This window comes from Onychomys torridus, chromosome 1 (assembly GCF_903995425.1).
Source record: "Onychomys torridus chromosome 1, mOncTor1.1, whole genome shotgun sequence".
Taxonomy (NCBI): domain Eukaryota; kingdom Metazoa; phylum Chordata; class Mammalia; order Rodentia; family Cricetidae; genus Onychomys; species Onychomys torridus.
The window spans coordinates 111,780,426-111,802,150 of record NC_050443.1 but is presented as its reverse complement, the minus strand read 5'-3'; the positions used below and the strand labels follow the sequence as shown (position 1 = coordinate 111,802,150).

The 21,725-nt window shown below is 46.3% G+C and overlaps 1 protein-coding gene across 1 annotated transcript in view; it reads left to right on the top strand.

The window, feature by feature from the left end:
* Positions 1-21,725, top strand: part of Adam12 (ADAM metallopeptidase domain 12) — a 315,786-nt gene that overhangs the window by 211,098 nt on the left and 82,963 nt on the right. Inside the window, exons 5-6 of the mRNA XM_036197894.1 lie at positions 2,511-2,587; positions 16,293-16,479. Coding sequence (XP_036053787.1) covers positions 2,511-2,587; positions 16,293-16,479 — 264 coding nt within the window. The remainder of the gene's footprint in view (positions 1-2,510; positions 2,588-16,292; positions 16,480-21,725) is intronic.

The window sequence follows — 21,725 nt, the reverse complement described above, 5'->3', positions numbered from 1 at the left end:
GCCTCAGGACACCAGCTGTCCATACTGCAGTGTGTGCAGTGAAATGCTCTTAGGCAGGAAAAAGCAGGGTTCATGATGGAACCTGGAAAGCATGATGCCGGATGCAAGAAGCCAGGCACAAGGCCATGGATCTCAGGCTTCTATTTCCATGAAATGGACAGAGCAAGCAAATCCACAGAGACAGAAAGGAGACTAGTGGTTGCCAGGGGTGGTAGGGAGGGACTGCTGGGCTCCAAGTGTCTCTGTGGGGTCATTAAAATGCTCTGGGATTAGATAGCGGTGATCATTGTGCATCTTTATGGATTTCAGTGATGGAGGACTTCAGGTACTCCCTGTACTCTAAACAGAATATCATAAAGTGCTGACATGGTGTGCTTTAAAATAGTGAGATGTGTGGTATGGGAATTAAATCTTGACTTTAAAAGAGAAATAGCTCTGCAGGATATCCAATTGTCATGTAAAGCAATTGTAATTAAAAGAGTAGTCTTGGCTTAGGAACGGACAGTTGAGCATTCCTCAGTGGACTATAAAACAGAGAAGAGCCATGGCCATACCCTGAGTATTCCCATATCCTCTGGTTTGGATGTCTCATAGGCTTGAGCACTCAGTCCCCAACTGGTGGCACTGTTTGGGGAGGTTGTAGAACCTTTAGACATAGGGCCTTGCTGGTAGAGGTGGGTCACTGGGGTTGGATTACTCTCTGCTTCCTTGAGGTCACATGAGAGCAAGCAGCCACCTGATGCCAAGAACTCCACCATGCATGCTTTCTTTACCACGATGGACTGGGAGCCAAAAGAAATCCTTTCTCCATGAAGTTGTTTCTGTCAGGCCACAGAAACAAGAAAGGTCACGGACGCAGCACATGGCAGAGTGCCAGTGAGAAAACTGATGAGCTGTGGTGGATGACACCTGCCCTTGGTGTAGGGGAAGGTGTACACGCCCTGTACTTCTAGAACGGAAATAAATCCTGGGTAGAGTAAAGAGCCCATCTCAAGACGATGTAAACAGAAGAAATAAAAAGCATGTACCCTCAACGTCAAAGAAAGCTGCCTTTAATAATACAGAAAATTGTGGGGGTAGGATACATGAAAGAGATTTGAATTTATAAAGCCAGAAACTCTGGATAATAATGGTCAGTTAGAAGACTTTTCTTACACAATTATGGGATTAAACTATTACTATCCTGAATATGTGTGTGTGTGTGTGTGTGTGTGACTCTAAAATCAGTAAAAAAGATTCAAATAAAACCATGTCTCCCTGCAGCCTCCCCAGCTCCCTCCATCCTTTGCCTTTCAGATGACCAAGAATTTTACTTTCTTACATTGTTGAGATGATCTTAGCCAATTCCTCATGATGTCATGGCTTTCTCTTTGTCACTTAAACTCATCTGGTCTTTTTTGTTTGTTTTTCAGTGTGTGTGTGTGTGTGTGTGTGTGTGTGTGTGTGTGTACACATGTATGTGAGTTTATGTGTACCATATGCATTTAGGAGCCCATGGAAACTGGAAAGAGGTATCAGACTGGATCCCCTAAGACCGAATTGCATATGGTTATGAGGCACCAAACCAGTTCTAGGAGCCAAACCTGGGTCCTCAACAAGAACAGCAAATGCTCTAAGCCACTGCCTTTTTTCTTAGCAAAGTAGAGATGGTTTTTGTGAATGACTGTCATCACCAAGAGTAAGGTACCTGTGAGCTGACATGGGTATGGTGGAGGCAGGCTGAAACCTGACCGTCACTTAGAAGAGGTGGTCTCTTTCCTGCAAAGGGCCAGCATGCTGCTAGCATCATGAATGCCTGGATGAGGAGTCCTGAGTGTGAGCAGACATTCCTTGCCAATCAGCTGCTTAATTGGAGCTATGACCCAGCCTTTTTTTCAATAGCATAATTACCTCAAATCTGGACAGAGCTCTGTCTTCCCAGGAGGCATCTGTGCTGTGGTTGCTTTTTGGAATGTTAAAAGTATCCTACAGGGATTTTTTTTTCTTCTTCTGAGACCTCCCTCAGTGACCTTCCTGCTGAGCTGAAAGTGGGTGATTCTGGAGATGGCTTCTTTCAGTCTTCAGTAGCCCCCATCTGCTCTGCTGTTTTCCTAAGCCATTGATTCAGGCCTGGTTTTATTGCATTTCACAGTGTGCTTAAATACCCCATCCACTTCCTCATCCCATTACCAGAGACATTTACATGAGGGTAAACCAAGGGTGTCAGTGTGATCTGTTCTGCTGCTGTGTTTTGTACAACTGTGGACATTAGTGCTTTCCCAGGGGGCAACAGGTGAGAGTGGAGGCCAGTCAGGCACGTCACACCCCGACTGATAATCTCTAAGCAGGTCTGCTACTCTAACCGTAGACCCTGGGAAGGTACATTGGGCTTAGCAGTAAACATTAAGACGACCTGTGTAATATGGTATAACATGGTCCTATAGCTAAAGCAAGGAGAGGGGACTGGAGGAATTTGGGTTATTCTAAGTGGGAGGAAGATGTGTGGCCTGATTTCCCCCTCTCCCTTTCAGGATCACTGTTACTACCACGGACACGTGCAAGGGGATGCCGCTTCAGTGGTCAGCCTCAGCACCTGTTCTGGGCTCAGGTAAGTGGACATGACCATGGAGATTCTGATTTAACCAACCATACACCACCCTGTCTCTCTGCCCTCACTGGAAGACCCTGAGAGCAGACACTGTGGCCTCACAGCACAGGGGCTCCTCAACCTGGGCAAGAGGGAGGAGGCCTGTGTCATTACTTGCGACAGCACAGCTGGCCCAGGATCTTAGCGTCTCCTTCATTTCCCCTCTTTAAATTCTGTTCTTAGGTTGGGGCAGAGGGATGGGAGCCTGAGAACCAGAGGACTAGCTAAGTTTAGGTATCCAAGCATGGCCTGAGGCTGGGGTTATGGCTCAGTGGTAAAAATGCCGAGCTACACAAAGCCACAGATCCAGTCTCCAGCACAGCCAGAAAATGGAAGAACATGGGCATGGCCGATCTTTTGTGTTCATGGCCCTGCTGCTTAAAACTTCTAAGTGCTAAAAGATAGGACATCGCTTATTAACATTGTAGCTGCTGGCTTAATCAAAACAGATTTAAAGGCTCCCTTCTCACTGGGAAAGAATAGAAATAATTTAATATTGACCGAGTGGAGTTGACTTCAGGCCTATCTGAGGGGTTTCACTGATGAGCTATGGATAAATGTAGAGAATGACAATGACCTTTTGAGACCCTGAGATTACCTACTCTCGGCCCTGTCCTTCCAAGTCCCAGCCAGTCACTACCAGTGGACTCTTATGTGCTCTGTGGAGAAGTTACTTGTCCAATGAATTTCCACTCTTGCCTTTTTTTGCTTCACTACATCTGTGTATTGAGTTGTGAACTATCAGCTTGTATCCTCACAAGTCCTAAGTGGCTGGGGCCAGGGCACTAGAGAGGAGCTTCAGGGGAGAGAGGAGAGAGAAGGACTTCGAAAATGTACCAGTTTACATGACAGGGTGGGGCTGTGCTTTGTGTGTCTGAAGTAACAGCCACTTCTGTGAGGGTTTGGGGAGAATGAGACCCCCACATACATCACAACATACAGAAACACAAGAGTGCAGCATAGCTTCACACACACAAGTGACATAATACATACGATACACTCGCAATCAGCAGCCTACCCCCCCCACACACACACCACAAATGATGTAACAAACACACACAGGCAATAAACATAACATAGCCTCAACATTCACACACACACACACACACACACACACACACACACACACACACACACACGCACACATGCATGCACACACGCATGCATGCAGCGGGGGGGGGGGGGGGGGGGGTCCGGAGACCACCCATTCTCATTCTGCTGCCTCCTCTCCTTCCACACAGTGTTCTCTTTGGTTCACATAGGGTTGGTCTGTTCCTTCACCTACTACATAAAGTTCTATTTTACACGTGCGTCTCACTTTTCCCACTTGTGCACACAAGGGTGTGAGTTTTGGTGGTTTCTGCATTTTCTCAGTTTTAGGCAGTGATGTTCTCAGCACCAACTGGCTGTTATGTGAGGGCTGGAGAGGGCATGGCTGGCATGTGCCAGGAGGGCACGAGCTCTTTCCCTGGGACTAGTCACTTTCCTGACCCTTAATTTTTTCCAAAGAGCTGCCTCGACTGTCATGGTGATCCACAGAGAATGGGGGACCACTTCTTCACAGCCTCCCCAATGGCTAGCACATCTCATTTTCTTCTGAGTGTTTGTCTCTGGATATCCAGGACTGTGTCCACAGATGCTCCCCTCCTTTACAACTGTCTGTGCACTCCAGATAGAGAAGGCATCCATGGACCTGAGAAGAGCTTCCACCGCTGTCCAGCGGAGTGAACCAGTGCCTGTATTGGGGTTACTTATAGACACATGGGCAGCTACATCACAGAGAAATCCCTTGTGCAACTTATAGATAGCTACTACAGAAGAGTTACCTCACCATGGCCCTGTCTTGTTTTGATTAGCTATTTTATTCTTCCTCTGCCTCTGCCTCTGCCTCTGCCCTCTGCCTCTGCCCTGTTCCTGCCCTCTGCCTTCTGCCCTCTGCCCCTGCCCTCTGCCCCTGCCCTCTGCCTCTGCCCTGCCCCTGCCCTCTGCCCTCTGCCCCTGCCCTCTGCCCTCTGCCCCTGCCTTCTGCCCTCTGCCCCTGCCCTCTGCCCTCTGCCTCTCTGCCTCTGCCCTCTGCCTTTTGCCCTCTGCCCTCTGCCCCTGCCCTCTGCCCTCTGCCCTCTGCCTCTCTGCCTCTCTGCCTCTGCCCTCTGCCTTTTGCCCTCTGCCCTCTGCCTCTGCCCTCTGCCCTGTTCCTGCCCTCTGCCTCTGCCCTCTGCCCTCTGCCCCTGCCTTCTGCCCTCTGCCCCTGCCTTCTGCCCTCTGCCCCTGCCCTCTGCCCTCTGCCCTCTGCCTCTCTGCCTCTGCCCTCTGCCTTTTGCCCTCTGCCCCTGCCCTCTGCCCTCTGCCCTCTGCCCCTGCCCTCTGCCCTCTGCCTCTCTGCCTCTGCCCTCTGCCTTTTGCCCTCTGCCCTCTGCCTCTGCCCTCTGCCCTGTTCCTGCCCTCTGCCTCTGCCCTCTGCCCTGCCCCTGCCCCTGCCCCTGCCCTCTGCCTCTGCCCTGTTCCTGCCTTCTGCCCTCTGCCCCTGCCCTCTGCCTTTTGCCCTCTGCCCTCTGCCCTATGCCTCTGTCTCTGCCTCCCAAGTGCTAGGATTAAAGGGGTGTGCCACCACCCCCCAACTGCTATTTTATTTCTTGAGACAAGATCTCATATAGTACAGGCTGGCCTAGAACTCACTGGGTAGCCAAGGCTTGCTTGAACTTGTGATCCACCTGCCACAGGCTGTCCAGTGCTGGGACTACAAGCGCTTGCCACACCTGGCTTCTGCTGTCTACCTTCAGGCCTTGCGAGTCCCTTGAGCCTTCTCCTTTCTCTCTGAGGGAAAACTGATGGCCATTATCATACTCAACCCAGAGGAAACAAATGTACAGCACACCCTAAGGAGGCAAGCTGCCCCGGGTACCCCCATGCCAGTCAGCCACCACATACTTCATCCTTCCTGGGCTGCCTACTAAATGTCTATTTCCACGCACTACCTGACTGCTACAGACTCCTACAAAACTACAGGTCATCCCCATAGAGCAAAGTCACCGAGACACAGCAGTGTCTGCATCAGCACCCAGCTCCCGTCCCCGCTCCTGAAAAACATTCCTTTCCCTAGCCACAGACTCCAGAACGGCAGCTGAGGAATGCTGTGCACTCACTGACTGTGCCCCTGAAACCCACCCCACCCCCAGATCTCCTTGCCACTCTAACACAGGTCACTCATTAGCAGAGAAATCACAGACCCATGCTGTCAACTTTGTCTTTCAAGCCGAGAAGCAGAACGTTGTATCCAATCTACAGCTCTCGGACAGAAGAATCGATCGGGGCTGGAAATAAAGAAAAAGTGTATTTATCCATCGTAGCACCAGCATGATAGACATTAGGAAAGAGAATGGGGATAAAGTTTCTGCTAAGTACACTGTGTTTTGGAGACACAAGGGCATGAAAGTACCTGGGAGTGTCATCAATTCACAGAGAGAAGTGGTTGTGTAAGTGTGGCCTGTACCAGTCTGTCCGGAACGATGGGCACACTCTCATGCCCAATTCTGATCATCTCATAGTTGTTCCTCTTGTACAATTTAGACCTAGAAACCACATGTGCACATGTCTACATGTGTATGTGTATGTATGTATGTGTGTGTCTGTGTGTGTGTGTGTGCTGTGGTCTATTCATGGGTGTGGGTGGACATGAGGAGGTCAGAGGTGGGCATTGGGTGTCCTCTGTTGCTCTCTGCCCTGTTTTTTGGAGCAAGGTCTCTCACTGAGCCTGGAGCTCACCAATTCAGCTGGGGCTAACTGGTCAGTGAGGCCTCAGGATCTGCCTGTCTCCACCTCCCCAGTGCTAGGGTACAGATGTGCACTGCCGCATCCAGCTTCTCCTCGGTACAGCATCTGAACTTGGGTCTTCATATTTGTATGACGTGCATTTTACTCACTGAAGACTTCCCCAGCCCTGGACCAGCATTCTTTTTTTTAGCTCCATGTCCTCTTCCCCAAGGGAGCTGCTTGTCATGCTGACATCATCCCTGCTTCCCCGATGCCTGGGCTTAGTTGGCCTTTGCAAAGTCAACTCCCCCATCAAGGCCAAATCAAAGGGATACCTCTCCATGAAACCTCCATCCAGTCTAGCTCTACCCTGAACATATGCTCACTTATGTCCTACAGTTCCTACAGCACCACTGGACCTCTGTAAATACCTGTCTACACGCTGTGTGTTCATTCTCTTCTCTGGCTCTTCTTGTCCTGTGGTAAGAGCCTTCAGTGTGGGAAACATTCCTGATATACCCTATGTACCCCTTGGCCATAGACTGGAGCTTTTAGCAGAGGGCTGCAGATGTGAAAGGCAGCACAAAATGATTTTAGAAATTCAACTCAATAAAGTATCAAGGGCTAGAGGTGTAGCCCCCCGGTAGGTCTCTTGCTGAGCATCCATGGGGCCCTGGGTTTGATTCCCAACACCACCAAAAAAAACTAACAAAATTAAAATATCAGGATAGGAGGTTTTCTTGTGCCTATTGAATAAGTATGTAAATTATTGTGCTCCTGAAAGTTTTGTCTTGATTTTAATTGTATTATATATATATAAAATCACCAAATTTTACATGCTAAATGCCGAAGGGGTTTCTTTCCTCACGCTCTTTGAAAATAGTCTTCAGTGTGCTTCCCACTAAGGAGAGTTGGTCAGTGTCATTCCTGGAACATAGGGCAGCCACTGTCATTACTTTTCTCACTGCTGTGACAATATAACTGGCCAAAGCCACCTAGGGGAGGAAGGGCTAGCCTGGGTTCGCAGTTTGGGACTGAAAGCCATCATGGTGGGAGAGGCTGAATAGCCCTAGCCATGACAGCAGGGACATGAGCAGCTGGTCACACTGCATCCAGACTCAGGTCGCAGAGAGAGATGAAGGCATGGCATCATCTTGCCTCCTCTTTTGTTCTTCACATTCAGCCTGGCCCCCAGCCTGTGCAGCGGTGCCACCCACACTGAGGGTCACCTTTTCTCAGTTAAACCTCCCTGGAAACACCTTCAGGTGTAACTCCTCTCCCATTAGAAATCCAGTCCAGGTGACCATGAAGACTAACCCATCATCATAACCACCATCATCAAAACAATCATTTGCAATTGGGAATCAAGACAAACACACCCTTCATAGGATAACTGCTATGTGGATACAATATTATTGTTTATCATGTGACAATTGGAACTGACATATCTGGGGAAATCTGAGCATGCATCTCAGCTCAGCCTCTCTTCCTGCCGCCGGTGGCCTCTGCTGATCTCTGGCACCCCTTTTCTTGTCCCCATGACATCCCACAGTTTCTGCCTCCATCTCCACTTCTTCCCTGTGTGTTTCCTTGTGTCTCTTGCAAAGACAGGTCCTCAGAGTTAGGCCCCACTCTGAGAACAAGGTCATTTTAAGAGAGAGGTTTGAATTACATCTTCAAAGACTCTTAAGTGTGATCCATTCAGCAGTACTAGAGGTTAGCCTTTACAACATCTCTGTTCACTAGTGAAAAAGGCCTATGCCATCTGCTTTACAGGACTTCTATAAACACTAGAGAGGGCAATGCATTCAAGAGCCTGGAGATCCAAAATGCCTGAGGAGTGGGAGGGCTGGAGAGATGACCCAGTGGTTGAGAGCACTTATTGCTCTTGCAGACAATCCAGGTTTGGTTCCCAGCACCTACACGGTGGTTAACAACCGTCTGTAACTCCAGTTCCAGGGGATCTGGCTCCCTCTTCTGGTTTTGTGGGCACTGCATGCAGATATACATGCAGGCAAACTATCCAAACACATAAAACAAAAAATAAATATATTTTTAAATACCTGGGACCAGCAGTGTTTCTGATCTGCCCACATTTAGGATTTGGGGCTTTCTGACTGAGGATCCTCAACATGTAAATAGCTATTTTTAAATGTTTTGTAATAGTTTCATCTTCAACATCTTTTGTCATGCATCTCACACCCATGGCATAGTACATTTGAAACGGCAGCCACAGGCTGGCTGTCTTTGTGCCTAACCTCAGTACTTGGCACGTGGTTGTGGCAGTCATGGTAATGAGCACTCGCTTTGCTTGTGCATGAGATATTTGCATTGTGAAAATAAGCCTATGCTGATATTGCTAATATTAGCTAATATTGCTGCCATCACAGCTTATCAAACATACATGAGAAAGGATATTACTTTTACCCATGAGCTCTTCCAGAAAAAGGGATTGAAATGAAATTTCATGCCAGCTGCCTTTCGGTCTTATGATTGACAGCATGATACAAAGACCAAAAGTCCTTCCTCAGGAAATGCTATTGGCAGCATAGCACTGAACTTGGAGGGATAGTCTGTATTTTCTCACTGTTGTCTTACGGGGGGGAAGGTCAGGATCCATGTACCATGTTCCTGCTTGTCCAAGACTAATAAGTAAATGATAAAAATAACAACATTAAATTGTATTATTGCCAGATGGACCCTTGCTTCAGGGACTAAAGTCTGAATTTTCAGTATAAAACCTTAAACTTGGGGGAATATAGATCTGATGTGTTTTCCCAATGAAACCTAACAAAGCCAACTTAGCAGTCTGATAAATTCCTCTTCATGTCCATTCAAGAGGAAAATAATAATGCTTTGATTATTTCCATTGTTATGGGGGCTTCATTTGTTTGTTTTATTTTGTTCTGTTTCTGACAGGGTCTCATGTAGCCAAATGCTAGCTTCAAACTGCTCTGTAACCTAGGATTCCCTAAAGCCCAGCTTCACCTTCCATCTCCCAAGAGCAAGGATTGCCCAAGCTGATGTGGTGCTAAGTAGGGAACAAGCCGCCGTGTGCATGCTCGACAAGCATGTCACCGCCTGAGCATCATCCCCAGCCCTACTTGGAATCTTAAGGAAAGGCTGTTGATTTTCCCTGCAGCCACTCATCTCTCTGGTCTGTCTTTTTCTCCTTCCACTTCACTCCTTTGGTTCCTGTTCTGAGAGCCTCCTCCTCCTTAAGCACTGCCGATAGCCATGGGGAAGGGTGTGCTGGAAAACACGAGCCTCAGATACACAGGTCAGGGATGGATCCCCAGATCTTCCTTGAGCTACCTGGGACCTTAGACACGGGGAGTGATGACTAGAGCTTCAGCTGCATGAAGATCACCACAGGAATGGGTATAAGGAGGCTAGATTCCAAGGAGACACCCACAGTCTCTCTCCTTCCCAAACACTGGCACATTGTCTTGATTTGGGCCCTTCCTCCCTGCCTGCCAGAGAGGGTAGAATCCCACCTTCAAAATCTGCTAGCCTCAAATTCTCTGCTCTGAGATTCTTCCAACTTGAAGTGTATAATCAAACATTTATGACATCCAACTTAAAACAAATTGCCTCCCTTATCTAACTTGGGGCCAGAGAGAGCTGTGAGAACATCACATTTCTACATCTCAAAACCTCGAGTGCTTGAATTTTGGACTGTTCTTTCCAGAGCTCTTTACAGCTAAATGATTAATTATACCCAGGATAGTCCAAAGCAATTATTTAATTATGCTGCATTGCAGGCTGCCAACTGTGCGGAGCAAAGGGGAGGCCTTCACCCCCGTTTCTCAACATCTGGCCTTTGGATGACTTAAAAGATAAAAGGAGATATGAGAACATTTTTATGACCAAGTAACAATTTCTAGAACTTTCCACTAAGTAGAAAAAAAACTCTCAGTGATTAGCTTCTTTCTCGTGATTAGAGCGTGGTGCCATGTTTCACTGTCCCCAGCTGACTTGATGGGTAAGAATTGAAAACAGCAGATAGCGTAGAGTATAGTGCAAAGTGGCTGTATTTTCCCTTAGAGTATTTCTTTCTACTTTGTCTTTTTTGTTTATTTTGTTTTTTAAGTTATTTTTTCTTAATTTGGGCTTCCTAAAGTCAATACTAATGAACAAAAATTCCGGCCACCCACTATAAACTTAGAAATGTCAGTTTTATTTCATGAGGCAGTTCAGTATAGGAGATGCAGGCTGCCCCTCATATTTGTAGCTTGGAGGTATGCCTGGGCATGTTCACAGATACTGTCTGGGGTTGGGGTGTGGAGGTGAGAAGCTATCTACACGGTCCTTTCTGTCATAGGGTATGAATGTAGCCCAGACTTCTTCAGTTACTTCCAAACTGTGTTGGCTCCTTTGCTCTAAACAGTTAGGCATGATGACTTTTGCTAATGCCCTCCACAGCTCTCACTGGCTTCTAACTGCTCCATGCCTGGGTGCTGTCCTCTCACTCAGGGGGGTGGATATCCTAGCAGTGACCTGTGCCTCCCACTACCTGTGAAACCTCAGCAGAGTTGGGGGAAGAAGCGCTGATCCATCTTGAGTTAGTTACTGCATATTTCATGCTCAGCCCAAAGAGATACCTAATCACTCCGCCCTCTTCTTCCATAGCATTTGAGTATGGAAATGTGGTCAGAAAGAACAGTTGTGATCTGAGGAGACATCTCAGTTCATAAAGCGTTTGCTTTGCAGGCGTGAGAACCTGAGTGTGTTCTCAGAACCCATGTAAAATCCATGTGTAGCTGTGTAAGCCTGACATCCCAGTGCTGGAGAGGTGGAGACAGAAGCATCCCTGGAGCTTGCTGGACAGCTAGCCTAACCAAATCAGCAAACTCCGGGGTCATTGAGAAACCTTGTCCCCAAAACCTAAGGTAGAACTGAAGCAAACAGATGATGCCATTTAATTCCCAGGCTTCTTCATTAATATTTGCCCAGCTGGTGTGTCACGGTAACAGTGAGATGCTGAAGTTACCCACTGCTACTGTGTTGGAGTTAATCTGTGACTTTAGATCTAGAAGTATTTGTTTTATGAAATGGGATGAGCCTGCATTTGGGACATACATATTTAGAATTATGTTTTCTCTTGATGGACGGTTCTCTTGGTCAGCATGAAGTGACGTTCTTTATCTCCTCTGACAAGAACTGGCTTCAGTCTATCTTGTCAGATATTAGGATACCAACACCTGCTTCTCCTTAGTTCTGTCTGCTTGGGATACTTTTTTCCATCAATTCACCCTGAGGTAATGTTTATTTTTAGCTATCAGGTACACTTCTTGGAGGCAGAATTCTGTAATCTGGTCTTCTAGTCTATAGCTCTTAATGGGATCATTGAGATTATCCATATACAGTGTTATTACTGACTGATATATATATCCTGCCATTCATGTGGGTTTTACAGTGTTTGAGGGTCTCTTAGTACTCTTTTGTTTAATTTCTTTTTAGTATGGTTTGGTTTTTTCCTCCTCTAGCCTCTTGAGTGTGTTTATCTTTCTCTTTAGTCCCAAGGATCCCCCGCAGTGTTCTCTGGAGGAGTGGGTTCACGGTCATGAATTCCTCTAGCCTGCCTTGATCATGGAAAATTTTCTTTCACCTTCAGTTATGGTAGATAGTTTTGCAGGTTATATTAAGCTGGGCTGGCAGTTGTGATCATTCAGATTTTGAAATACTTTGTCCCTAAGCCCTTTGTGCTTTGAAGGTTTTGATTGAAAAGGCAGTGATTGTTCTGCTGGCCTTGTCTTTCCTGTGGCTTGGTCCTTCTCTTTGGAAGCTTCTGGTGTACTTCCCTTGTTCTGTATGTTTTGTTTTAAAGTGTGATATGCACAGGAAGCCTCTTCTCCAGTCTTGTCCCTTTGATGTCCTGTGTCCTTCTTGGATCTGGGGTGGCTTCTCTCCCTAGATTTGGAGATTTTCTTCTGTGGTTATTTTCTCCTGTGAAATAGTTTCTTGCTTGAAATTCCTCTTCTCCTTCTGTGTCCATGATTTGTCATATTTACCATTTTGTGATGTGTTCCCAAGTTCTTGCATGTTCCATCCATCCATTTTTTAAATCCATCATTGACCCTGATGGACTGCCCCACTTGCTCTGTTTCGTCTTTACACCTGGCTATTCCATTGTGATTGATTCTGTTGGTGAGGCTTTAGACTCAGCTTTTCAGTTCATCTGCTGTGTTTCCTTTGTCCATCTTCATTTCAGTGGAGTTTTCTTCAGTATCTCTTTACTGTCTACTTCCGTATCGTGAATTGACTCCCTTATTTAGTCAACTGTCTGTGCTCTCTTGGAAAATACTTGTGTCCTCCACAAATTGTTTGAACATATTTGTAATCCTTCCTTCGAATGTTGGGACTAGAATTTTGTCTGAGTCCTTTCCATCAGGAGCTGTGACTATAGAGTGGCTGCTTTGGAAGAAGACCCACAGTCCTGACATTTCATGTGACTTCTGCCTTTGTACTTGGATCAGCCCAGGTGAGGTTAGAAGGTTAGTTAGGGTTTTTGTTCTTCTTTTAGGTACCTCTCTTCTTTCCGTGGAGGGGTTTATAGGTCAAAAGAGTCAGGGCGTGGTAAAGTCATGGTGGGCAAGCTCTCTCTCCATCAGATGGGCATTACAGACACTAGGATCTATCTCCAGTCCATCCCTGTGGGTTGATACTGCAGGAATAGTCACTAGTCAGCTGTTAACCTACTCTGACAGTAGAGTAGCAGGTAGCTACCAAACATATCCTTGTTAAATACTAATTGTTGGAGAGAGTAAAAGCCCAGACAGTACCATCTATACTAATGCATCAGTTATTGTGGGTGTGAGTGGAAGAAAAAGAGAAATGAGAAATCACAGTGAGTGGTTAGTGATTAGTACTAGATGAGAACTAGAGACAAAGAACATGCAGAAGAGTAGGAATACATAGAGAATACATACGTAGAGGAAGAGTAGATAGAATAGTAGAGGCAGGTTGGGAGAAAGGAAGGGAGATTTAAGGGTAGGCAACAGAATGGTATAAAGATATATACTCTGATATCATAAACCAGGCTCTAGGCTTTAGGAGATGTAGAAATAGGAGGAAAGGAATAGGGAAAGAAGAAAGTATTTGGTATAATCAGTGGGGATGCAGCTGGTCTACTAGGCTGACTGGGGTATTATAGAGAAAAGGAATAGCTATGGGAGGCTGAGAGCTCTGTGGAGACAGGAGAGGATGCAGTCAGTGGCCTGGATGTTGCTTTTTGTCTTGCTCAGCACATCCACTGCATTGCCTTTTGTGTTCTGCTCCAAGCTGGACTCCATATTGATTTTTGGCAGCCCTGTTCTTCTCCTGTGAGTTCCTAGCTCCACCTCTGCATGGAGTTTTCTTAATCAGCTATCTGGCTCTGTTCTTTGAGCTGGGGATAGCTGCCTGGCTTGATTCACAGGGCCTCAGCAGGGGTGGCTCTGCAGTGCCCAGAGCCTTGTCTAGAGCTTGTACATGGCTCCCACTGTTTCACTGTTCCCACTGGGACATTAATGGGGTCCTGGTGGTGATCTCTGAGACCCAGTCGATAAAATCTCTTAACACAGCTTTTGTAAGTTTTCTAGACAAGGCCTTTAGCCTGGTTTGCTGGAGTTTGCTGGAATCTGCATCTGTGGCAGCAGCAAAGGTTCAAAGGCATAGGAAGTTTGTTATAGCTTTGACCAGGTGGATCCTGGGGGCTGATGAGGGAGTGGTGTGATACCCCTGTTCTCTTTGTCTTCCTAACTATAATCAATCATTTGCTTTGGCTTCTAAACCTCTGTCTTACCCAGAGGTCTTTTGACCATGTATTTTAAAACTCTAAGCCTTTATTTCTAAGCCTAACTGTTGGCTCACAGGGTTCTGTTAGGTCATTGTCATTCCCAGAAGGGTGTTTATCTTACAAATGCTGCATTTAATATCAGGGAGCAGCAGATGGCCAGCATTCCTGTGGGTAGGATACATTCACGCAGTATAAGACTTGCCTAGAATTGTCAGTCTTTGAAATAACCCTTGAATAGCAACCTGATGTGTGGATCTGTCCTTATCCAATGAAGAGATATGCCACCATTTAAGCAGTAACTTGAATATCTATGGAGCTGAACATTCTCACCAAATGGTGTAACAATCATGACAGGAAGTTACTGTTATCCACCGTGTGCTGGTAGAGAAACCAAGTTTGGGACACTCGGGAGACTAAACAAGCTTATATAGGTAGGAAGTGTCAGCGCTGCAGCTTGAACTGGAGCTGCTGGACACCAGATGGCCCTTGTCCAGCCACAGGACAGGGCGGCTCTCTCAGTGTTCCTCAGTTTTCTCATGGGCTCCCCATTTTATGTGTAAGAAAGAAGACTGGAGTTCAGATCCTCAGGACCCACGTAAATGCCTAATGGACATAGCAGCTATGATTCCAGCCTTGGAAGGTGTACAGATGTGACGTCTGGAGAAAGCTGTCTAGTGTGACTGGTCACAGGTGATCCCTGAGATTGGTTGAGAGACCCTGCCTCAAAAAATAAGGTGTAAAGTGATCAAAGAAGATTCCTAAAATCCACCTTCGGCCTCCACATGAGTACATACACACACACACTACACACACACACACACACACACACACACACACACACACACAAATATACACCAGCATGCACACACACTCAGATGCAAATACACACAAAAAAGATTTAAAAAAAAAGAGTTCCCCAATGGACTTAAGGCTACCTCCTAACACACACACCCAAGGATTAGCTCAGATATTTTGTGTGCTATATTAGTTACTTTTCTTGTTATGAGAAAATACCTAACAAGAAGCCATCTAAGGGAGGCAAGGTTTGCTTTGACTTATAATTCCAGGGGATACAGTCAGTATGATGGGAGACCATGGCAGCAGGAGCTCTCAGCTTCTGGCCACATTATACCTTAGACAGGAAGTAGAGAAAGAATGGACAGGAAGTAGGGCTGGGCTATAAAACCTCAAGTCTCACCCACCTGACCCACTCCTTCCCACAAGGTTCTGCCTCCGAAAGGTTCCCAAACAGTGCCCTCCACCAGGGACCAAGTGTTACAACATGAGCCTGAGGAGGACATGTCATAGTCTGTCCACAGCAGCTTCTAAGATGGGTACATTGATGCGTTCATCTCCCACAGATTAAATAAGAAAAAATATAAAAACATTATAAATCTTCCCCCATTTTTATATCTGAATCCCTTCAAGGATTTAGAAAATGGGTTTGACCAGGACAAATTATTTCAGAACAGAAATTGTCTTTTCAAAGAGAAGGGAAAGTTTGCTGTCTGAACTGTGTCTGTTCATTCAAATTGACTTTTTGTCACATGGGGTCTTTCTGCCAGACTTTCTTTCACAGTAGTAGATCTTTGAGATGGGGAGGGAAAAAAATAAAACCAGGCCCAAACCAGGCATAATGCAGTCTGTTCTTTACCATAAAAATATCTGAAACAAGTAAAATCCCCAAACTTGGTTTTCAAACAATTTTCAAAAAGAATAACACAAACACAAAGTATAGAAATGGCTTCTCCTCCTAAAGCTTGAAAATATAAATAAACCAGGATTTCCCTTTTTATTTTCTATCTCATTTAGATCTCTCCTTTGGGTGCTAGGCAGATGGTTCAGTGGCCAAGAGCATTCAAGGGGATCAGAACTTGGTTCCCAGCACTCATGTTGGGTGTCTCACAAACACCTATAACTCCAGCTCCAGGGGCCAGCACTGTCTTCTGGCCTCCTCAGGTCCCCACACACGTGTAGTGTACACACACACACACACACACACACACACACACACACACACACACCCCAACACAGAAATAAGTCAAAGTAAAAATAAATCTTTTTTAAAACAATCTATCTTCATCATAAATAAGGAATAGTCCTTTAAAATTAATGTTTGTATTACCTTTTCAACAGGGGACTTATCGTGTTTGAAAATAAAACCTTTATCTTAGAACCGATGAAAAACGCCACCGACAGATACAAACTCATCCCAGCTGAGACCATGAAGAACATCCAGGGGTTGTGTGGGTCACATCATAACCAGTCCAGCCTCACCATGGAAGATGTCTCCCCTGAACCCTCTCAAATGTGGTCAAGAAGGGTAAGAGGGCATCCCAAGTTCATGTTTCTTGAGCTGAGGGCTGAAGGAAGAGACTGTCAGGGCTGGGAGGTCTGAAGCAACCTTGCTGCTGGATGCAGTGTGGATGGAGTGAGCCCCATTCCTCAGGAGGCAGGGGATGCCCTGGGAAGAGTATGGCCACAAACTCAAACCCCTCCCTCTTCCCTGCAAATGTCAGCATCAGATTCATTAACATGTGATAAGTAAGGTCTCATCATCAGGATCAGGGGATGGCAAAGCCACCACCGTGGGCATAGCCAGCAGGGGGAAGCCAGGATGGGACAGCCTGATAGCTGGTAAAGCAGACATGAGTTCCCCACCCCTTCCCATTCTCCACCTTGAATTTCATCACCCATGGCTATTCCACAGTTTGGGATCTCAGAACTAGCTATAGAAAATGGACCATTCTTGAGCCACCTGCCTGTGCAGAAGGCGCGGAGTCTTCTCCCGTGATTTTATTGAAGTCCCGTTTATCCATAGGCCACACTGTCACTGTTTGTCGTTCCCGCCCAGGCCTTTCTGACCTTCTGCCATGACTCTCTTTCTGCTGCAGCCCTGGAGTTGTTCACAGAGTCTTTGCTACAAACTGACTCCCCTCACCAACATTTCCCATAATGCCCTGGAAAAACTCGGCCCTATGGTACCTGCTCATTGTCATTCACATGGGCTGTACGGGCCACAATGGAGCTTTGTTGGCAAGGAGCAAAGGGTCTTCTCCACCACTAGTATAACCAGAGATGAAATTATCAACCTTTTCCTGGCTGTTTCATTTCTGTTTTATTTGGGGTACGGGTGTGTTATGTGTGTTTCCTATTCTTCACTTGAGAAGAAATATTTAAAAATCAAATGTATGGTATCCCCCGTGTTAACATTTTATTGGCAAGGACAGCAAGAGTGACATGTTCTTCATATCCCTCAACATATGTCGTCTTTCCCAGCTAACAGTCATCTAACTCTGAGCCAACAGCACACCTAACAATCGACATTCCGTGAAGATTTCTCTGGGTGCGTTTTAACCCATGCTTGCTTGCCTGCTTGCTTGCTTCCCTCCTTTTTGCTTTCTAGCAGTCCTAGAGATTGAACTCGGCCCCATGTGTGCTAGACCCCCTAGCCTCTGAGTTTAAACAAAAAGGAGTTATGTGCCACGTACGTGCCCCTTTCTTAGCATTCTCTTTATACCTGTGCAGGGTGTCTGTTCCCCAAAACTGCTCTAAGCCACCCAGTTCTGGACCTTTCCTTGTCCATCCAGATTTTCTGTCATGAGCTCCAAACCCTTCCCCCGACGATGGTTCCCAAGATTGTCCCTGTATAATGCTCAAAACATTTGTTTGTCTGCCTCCTCATAGGAAGAAGAGCTCTCCCTTGACATGCCATTGCTCACCTTGGCATTGATGCTTAAGGACTGGGGACGGGAGCCTATCTGAATTCCAGGATCTTAAAGCTACCCAGAAATGCCAGGGGTGGTGGTGCATCCCTATAATCCTAGTACTTTGAAGGGTAGAAGTAGGGATGAAGAGTTCAAGGGCATTCTCATCACAGAGCCAGTTCATGGGATCATATTTCAGAATAACAAAATGAGGCTAAGGAAATAGCTCATAGCTCAGTCAGCACAGTGCATGTGTGCATACCCCAGTTTGATCCCTAGGACCTATACTAATACATTTTTTAAAAGCCAGACACGCTGATGCTCTTTTGCAATCCCAGCTCTGGGAAGGTGCAGACAAGAGGATCTCTGGGGCTCCCTGGCCAGCCAGTCTAGACTGTTTGGCAAGTTCAGTGAAAATTTCTGTCTCAAACAAAGCAAAACAAACAAAAACACAACTAACCAACCAATCTGTGAACGATGTCCTGAGGAAGAATGCTTGAAGCTACCTTCTGGCCTCCACACACCTGCTCACACAAGCACGTGCCCCTACACACACTCACACACACACACACACACACACACACACACACACACACACACACACACACACACACACACACACACCAGGAGGGAAGGGAAAGGAGAGACAGAAAGAAAGAGATGGGGGAAAGAAAGGAGGGGGGAAGGAGCGAGGAGGGGAAGGAGGGAGGGGAGAGAGAGACAGAATGTCCCCAGCAGCAGCAGGAGCAGCAGGAGCAGCAGCAGCTCAGCTCCGGAAGGGTCCCTCTTGCAATCCTCTCCTGCCCCACCTCTCTTGAGTGACACACTTAAGAACTGGAATCAGAGACAGCCTCTCTAGCCCCTCTCATGTTTATTTCACTCTTCAAACATGCCTGCCTTTGAGTCCAGCCCCCAGCTAAGATGCAACTGAGCCAAGCTTCACCCATCATAAACAAGTAGAACATTTGCATTTTGTTTTCCAGGCTCTTGGCTTTGAGTACCTGGTTGAATGCCTGTTACCCACATTGCATGATTTATAACTTGACAGTTTAAATGATGCTCAAATGTGCTCCCCTTTCATTTAGAAGTACAAACTTGGGCTGTGCTTGCTGACCGTATTTTAATTCCCTGAGCACACACAGCTCTCTAGAACCATGATTGGCACCATCATCTCCAGTCACATTGATGTGGAGAGAAATGAGAAAGCCAGCCTAATGATGCTGTGTGCTAATGTGGGGACGTAAATGAACCTTTAAATAGAGAAGGGAAGGCATGGATGCTGATGCCATTCCCACAATTCCCACTGGTGTTCTAAAAGTTCCTGGGATGATGGCCTTGCACAAGGGAAAGAGTTTACCCTAAACTGTGAGCAGATAATAAAGACAGTACAAAAAATAATTTTCAAATAAGCAGAATACTTGGGGGTCCCTGGCACGTAGAAGGTCATTTTGGAGAGCTCTGTGGTGAATGAGCAGAGCACAGATTCGAGGTGCATGCCCATCACTTGCCTCACTATGTTGCCTTTTATTCTACACTTTAAAAAAAAAATCAATGTAACTGCAGCTAATTAATCTTGTTTATGCGGCACACCAAGCACAATTGCTCTTCTCCAGTGGTTTTCTGACCCCCCTAAATGTTAACTATCTCGGCTTCTCTGTAGATGTTTGCATTTTTCTTCACGGAGCACCAGGAATCCATCTGATTGAGGCAGTCACACTGGCTAGCATATAAAAAAGCTGAGCTGTTTGTCACTTTTACAAGGCTCTATGTTAGATTGTAGTGAGAGCTGCTTCTGGAAGGCAGGAGTGTCATAGTTTTCTCTCTAGGGATTTTTAAGTCCAGCCTAATGTGTGTTGGTACGTGGCTCACCTGCCTGGACTCCATCCCTCTCCATGTGCCTGCAAGAGAGGAAATGGGGAGCTTGAGATGTAGCTCAGTTTATAAGGCGCTCACCTCACACACATGTGGCTTCAAATGCTGTCCTTGGCATCACATAAACTGCATACCGGTGGTGCATGCTTGTGATCCCAGCACTCTAGAGGTGGAGGCAGGAAGATCAGGGGTTCAAGATCAGCCTCAGCTCCATAGTAAGTTAGAGGCCAGCCTAGGCTACATAAGATCACATCTCAAAGCAAACAAAAAGAATAGGAAGGGATTTTAGCAGCCACCTTAGTAAGCTTTGTGAGAGAGACAGGCTAAATCTGCTAATAAGAAAATCAAACCATACATCCTAATAGCAGAGAAAAGAATTGCTTCATGAAGGCAGTGAGTGGCCTTGGTCTTTTCCATCCCTATATCTCCAGTACCTAACCCATCATGTGGCACACAGCAAGCTCCCAGAGGACACTCAGGGATGAGCAAATGTTCGCCAATGATCTGGCCATAAGAAGACAGGCTTGCTGTGGAAACCCATTGGCACCCTTGGTCTCCCCTTGTTTTCCTTACTTGAGTTAAACTCGCTGTGCCAGACATCACAGCAAGCTCTTCAGAGGATACTTAGCCTCTGGGCTCTTGGCTGGGTTGACTCACAGTGGTCTAGGAACTAGTTCCTTCCTGAGTACCTTGTCTCCATCTCTGTCCCTACCTTGGAGCTGAAATTGTTGGTCCATTCTCGGAGACTCAGGTTCCTACCTGAGAACAGCTTTTGTTCACAGTCCTGCAGAATGAAAATTCAGTCAAACAAGCAGTTTCCAGTGTTGCTGCCCATATCACAAATTTCAAATATGTATTTTTAAAACTGGACAGCCTAGATAGGTAGCGATCACATGGAGGTAATTTAAGCCTCTCCTTCAGGGAGTCAGCCACTCCCCTGTGGCTTTTCATTATGATGTGGTTAAACTTCTCTCTGAGCTTGCAATTCTCTGAATTCATGAGAAAATGTGGATTTCTCCAAAAACTGCAGAGACAGGAAAAATGTATTCGTGTGTTTGTTTTCATTATCTGGGGTTGTGTGTTTTCTAAATGATGGTCTAAGGCCAGTTGGAAATGTCCTCTGGTCCTAGATTTCACCCTCTGCAGTCTGAAAAGTGTAAATGCCTAAGCAACCAGCCCTTTTTGGATGAGGTTTTTTTTTTTGTGAGAGATTAATTTATTTCTTCATTTCCACAGCCATGTTTTTGTCTGCATAATTAGCTGAATGTGTTTATGGTTGAACAGAGTATTGTAGGGGGGAGAGAAAGGAGAGAGAAAGAAATTGATTCCTGGGAGCTGGGGAGATGGCTTAACAGTGAAGAGCATTCTGTTCTGGGTTCAGGTCCCCCAGCACCCATGTGTAGAGCCAGGTGCAGCAAGCATGTACCTCTCACCCCAGCACTGGTAGAGGAGTGGGGACTCTTGGGTCCCAAGGACTCACTGGCAGACCAACCTAACCGAAATGATGAACTCCCAGTTTACTGAGAGACCAAGTCTCAAAATCTCAAGGTGGAAAGGGAAGACAACAACCTCTGGCCTCCACATGCATACACACACACACATACACACACACACACACACACACACACACACACACACACACACACACACACACGAACACATAAGCGTACATATAGGCATACATCCAGGGGATGGAGGGGGTAGAAAAAAGCCAAGGAGATTTCTACTTCTTTGACCCCTCAGGAAGGAAGAAGCACATTTCCAGAAGGGTCTCATTTTGAGCACACACAGGGACTGACTTTTTGGCTTTCAGAGTTCCTAGTTAGCACCGTGAAGCCTGCCTCTACATACAGTTACCAAGCCCAACGGTTTCTCCTTGCAGCGCTGTAGAAGCGTGAGAAATTATACCTTTCATGGTACTTCATTTTCCTTCCTCCATGAGGTTTCCAGATTTCTTCAGGGACACCTAAATTCATGAATCAGCACAGCT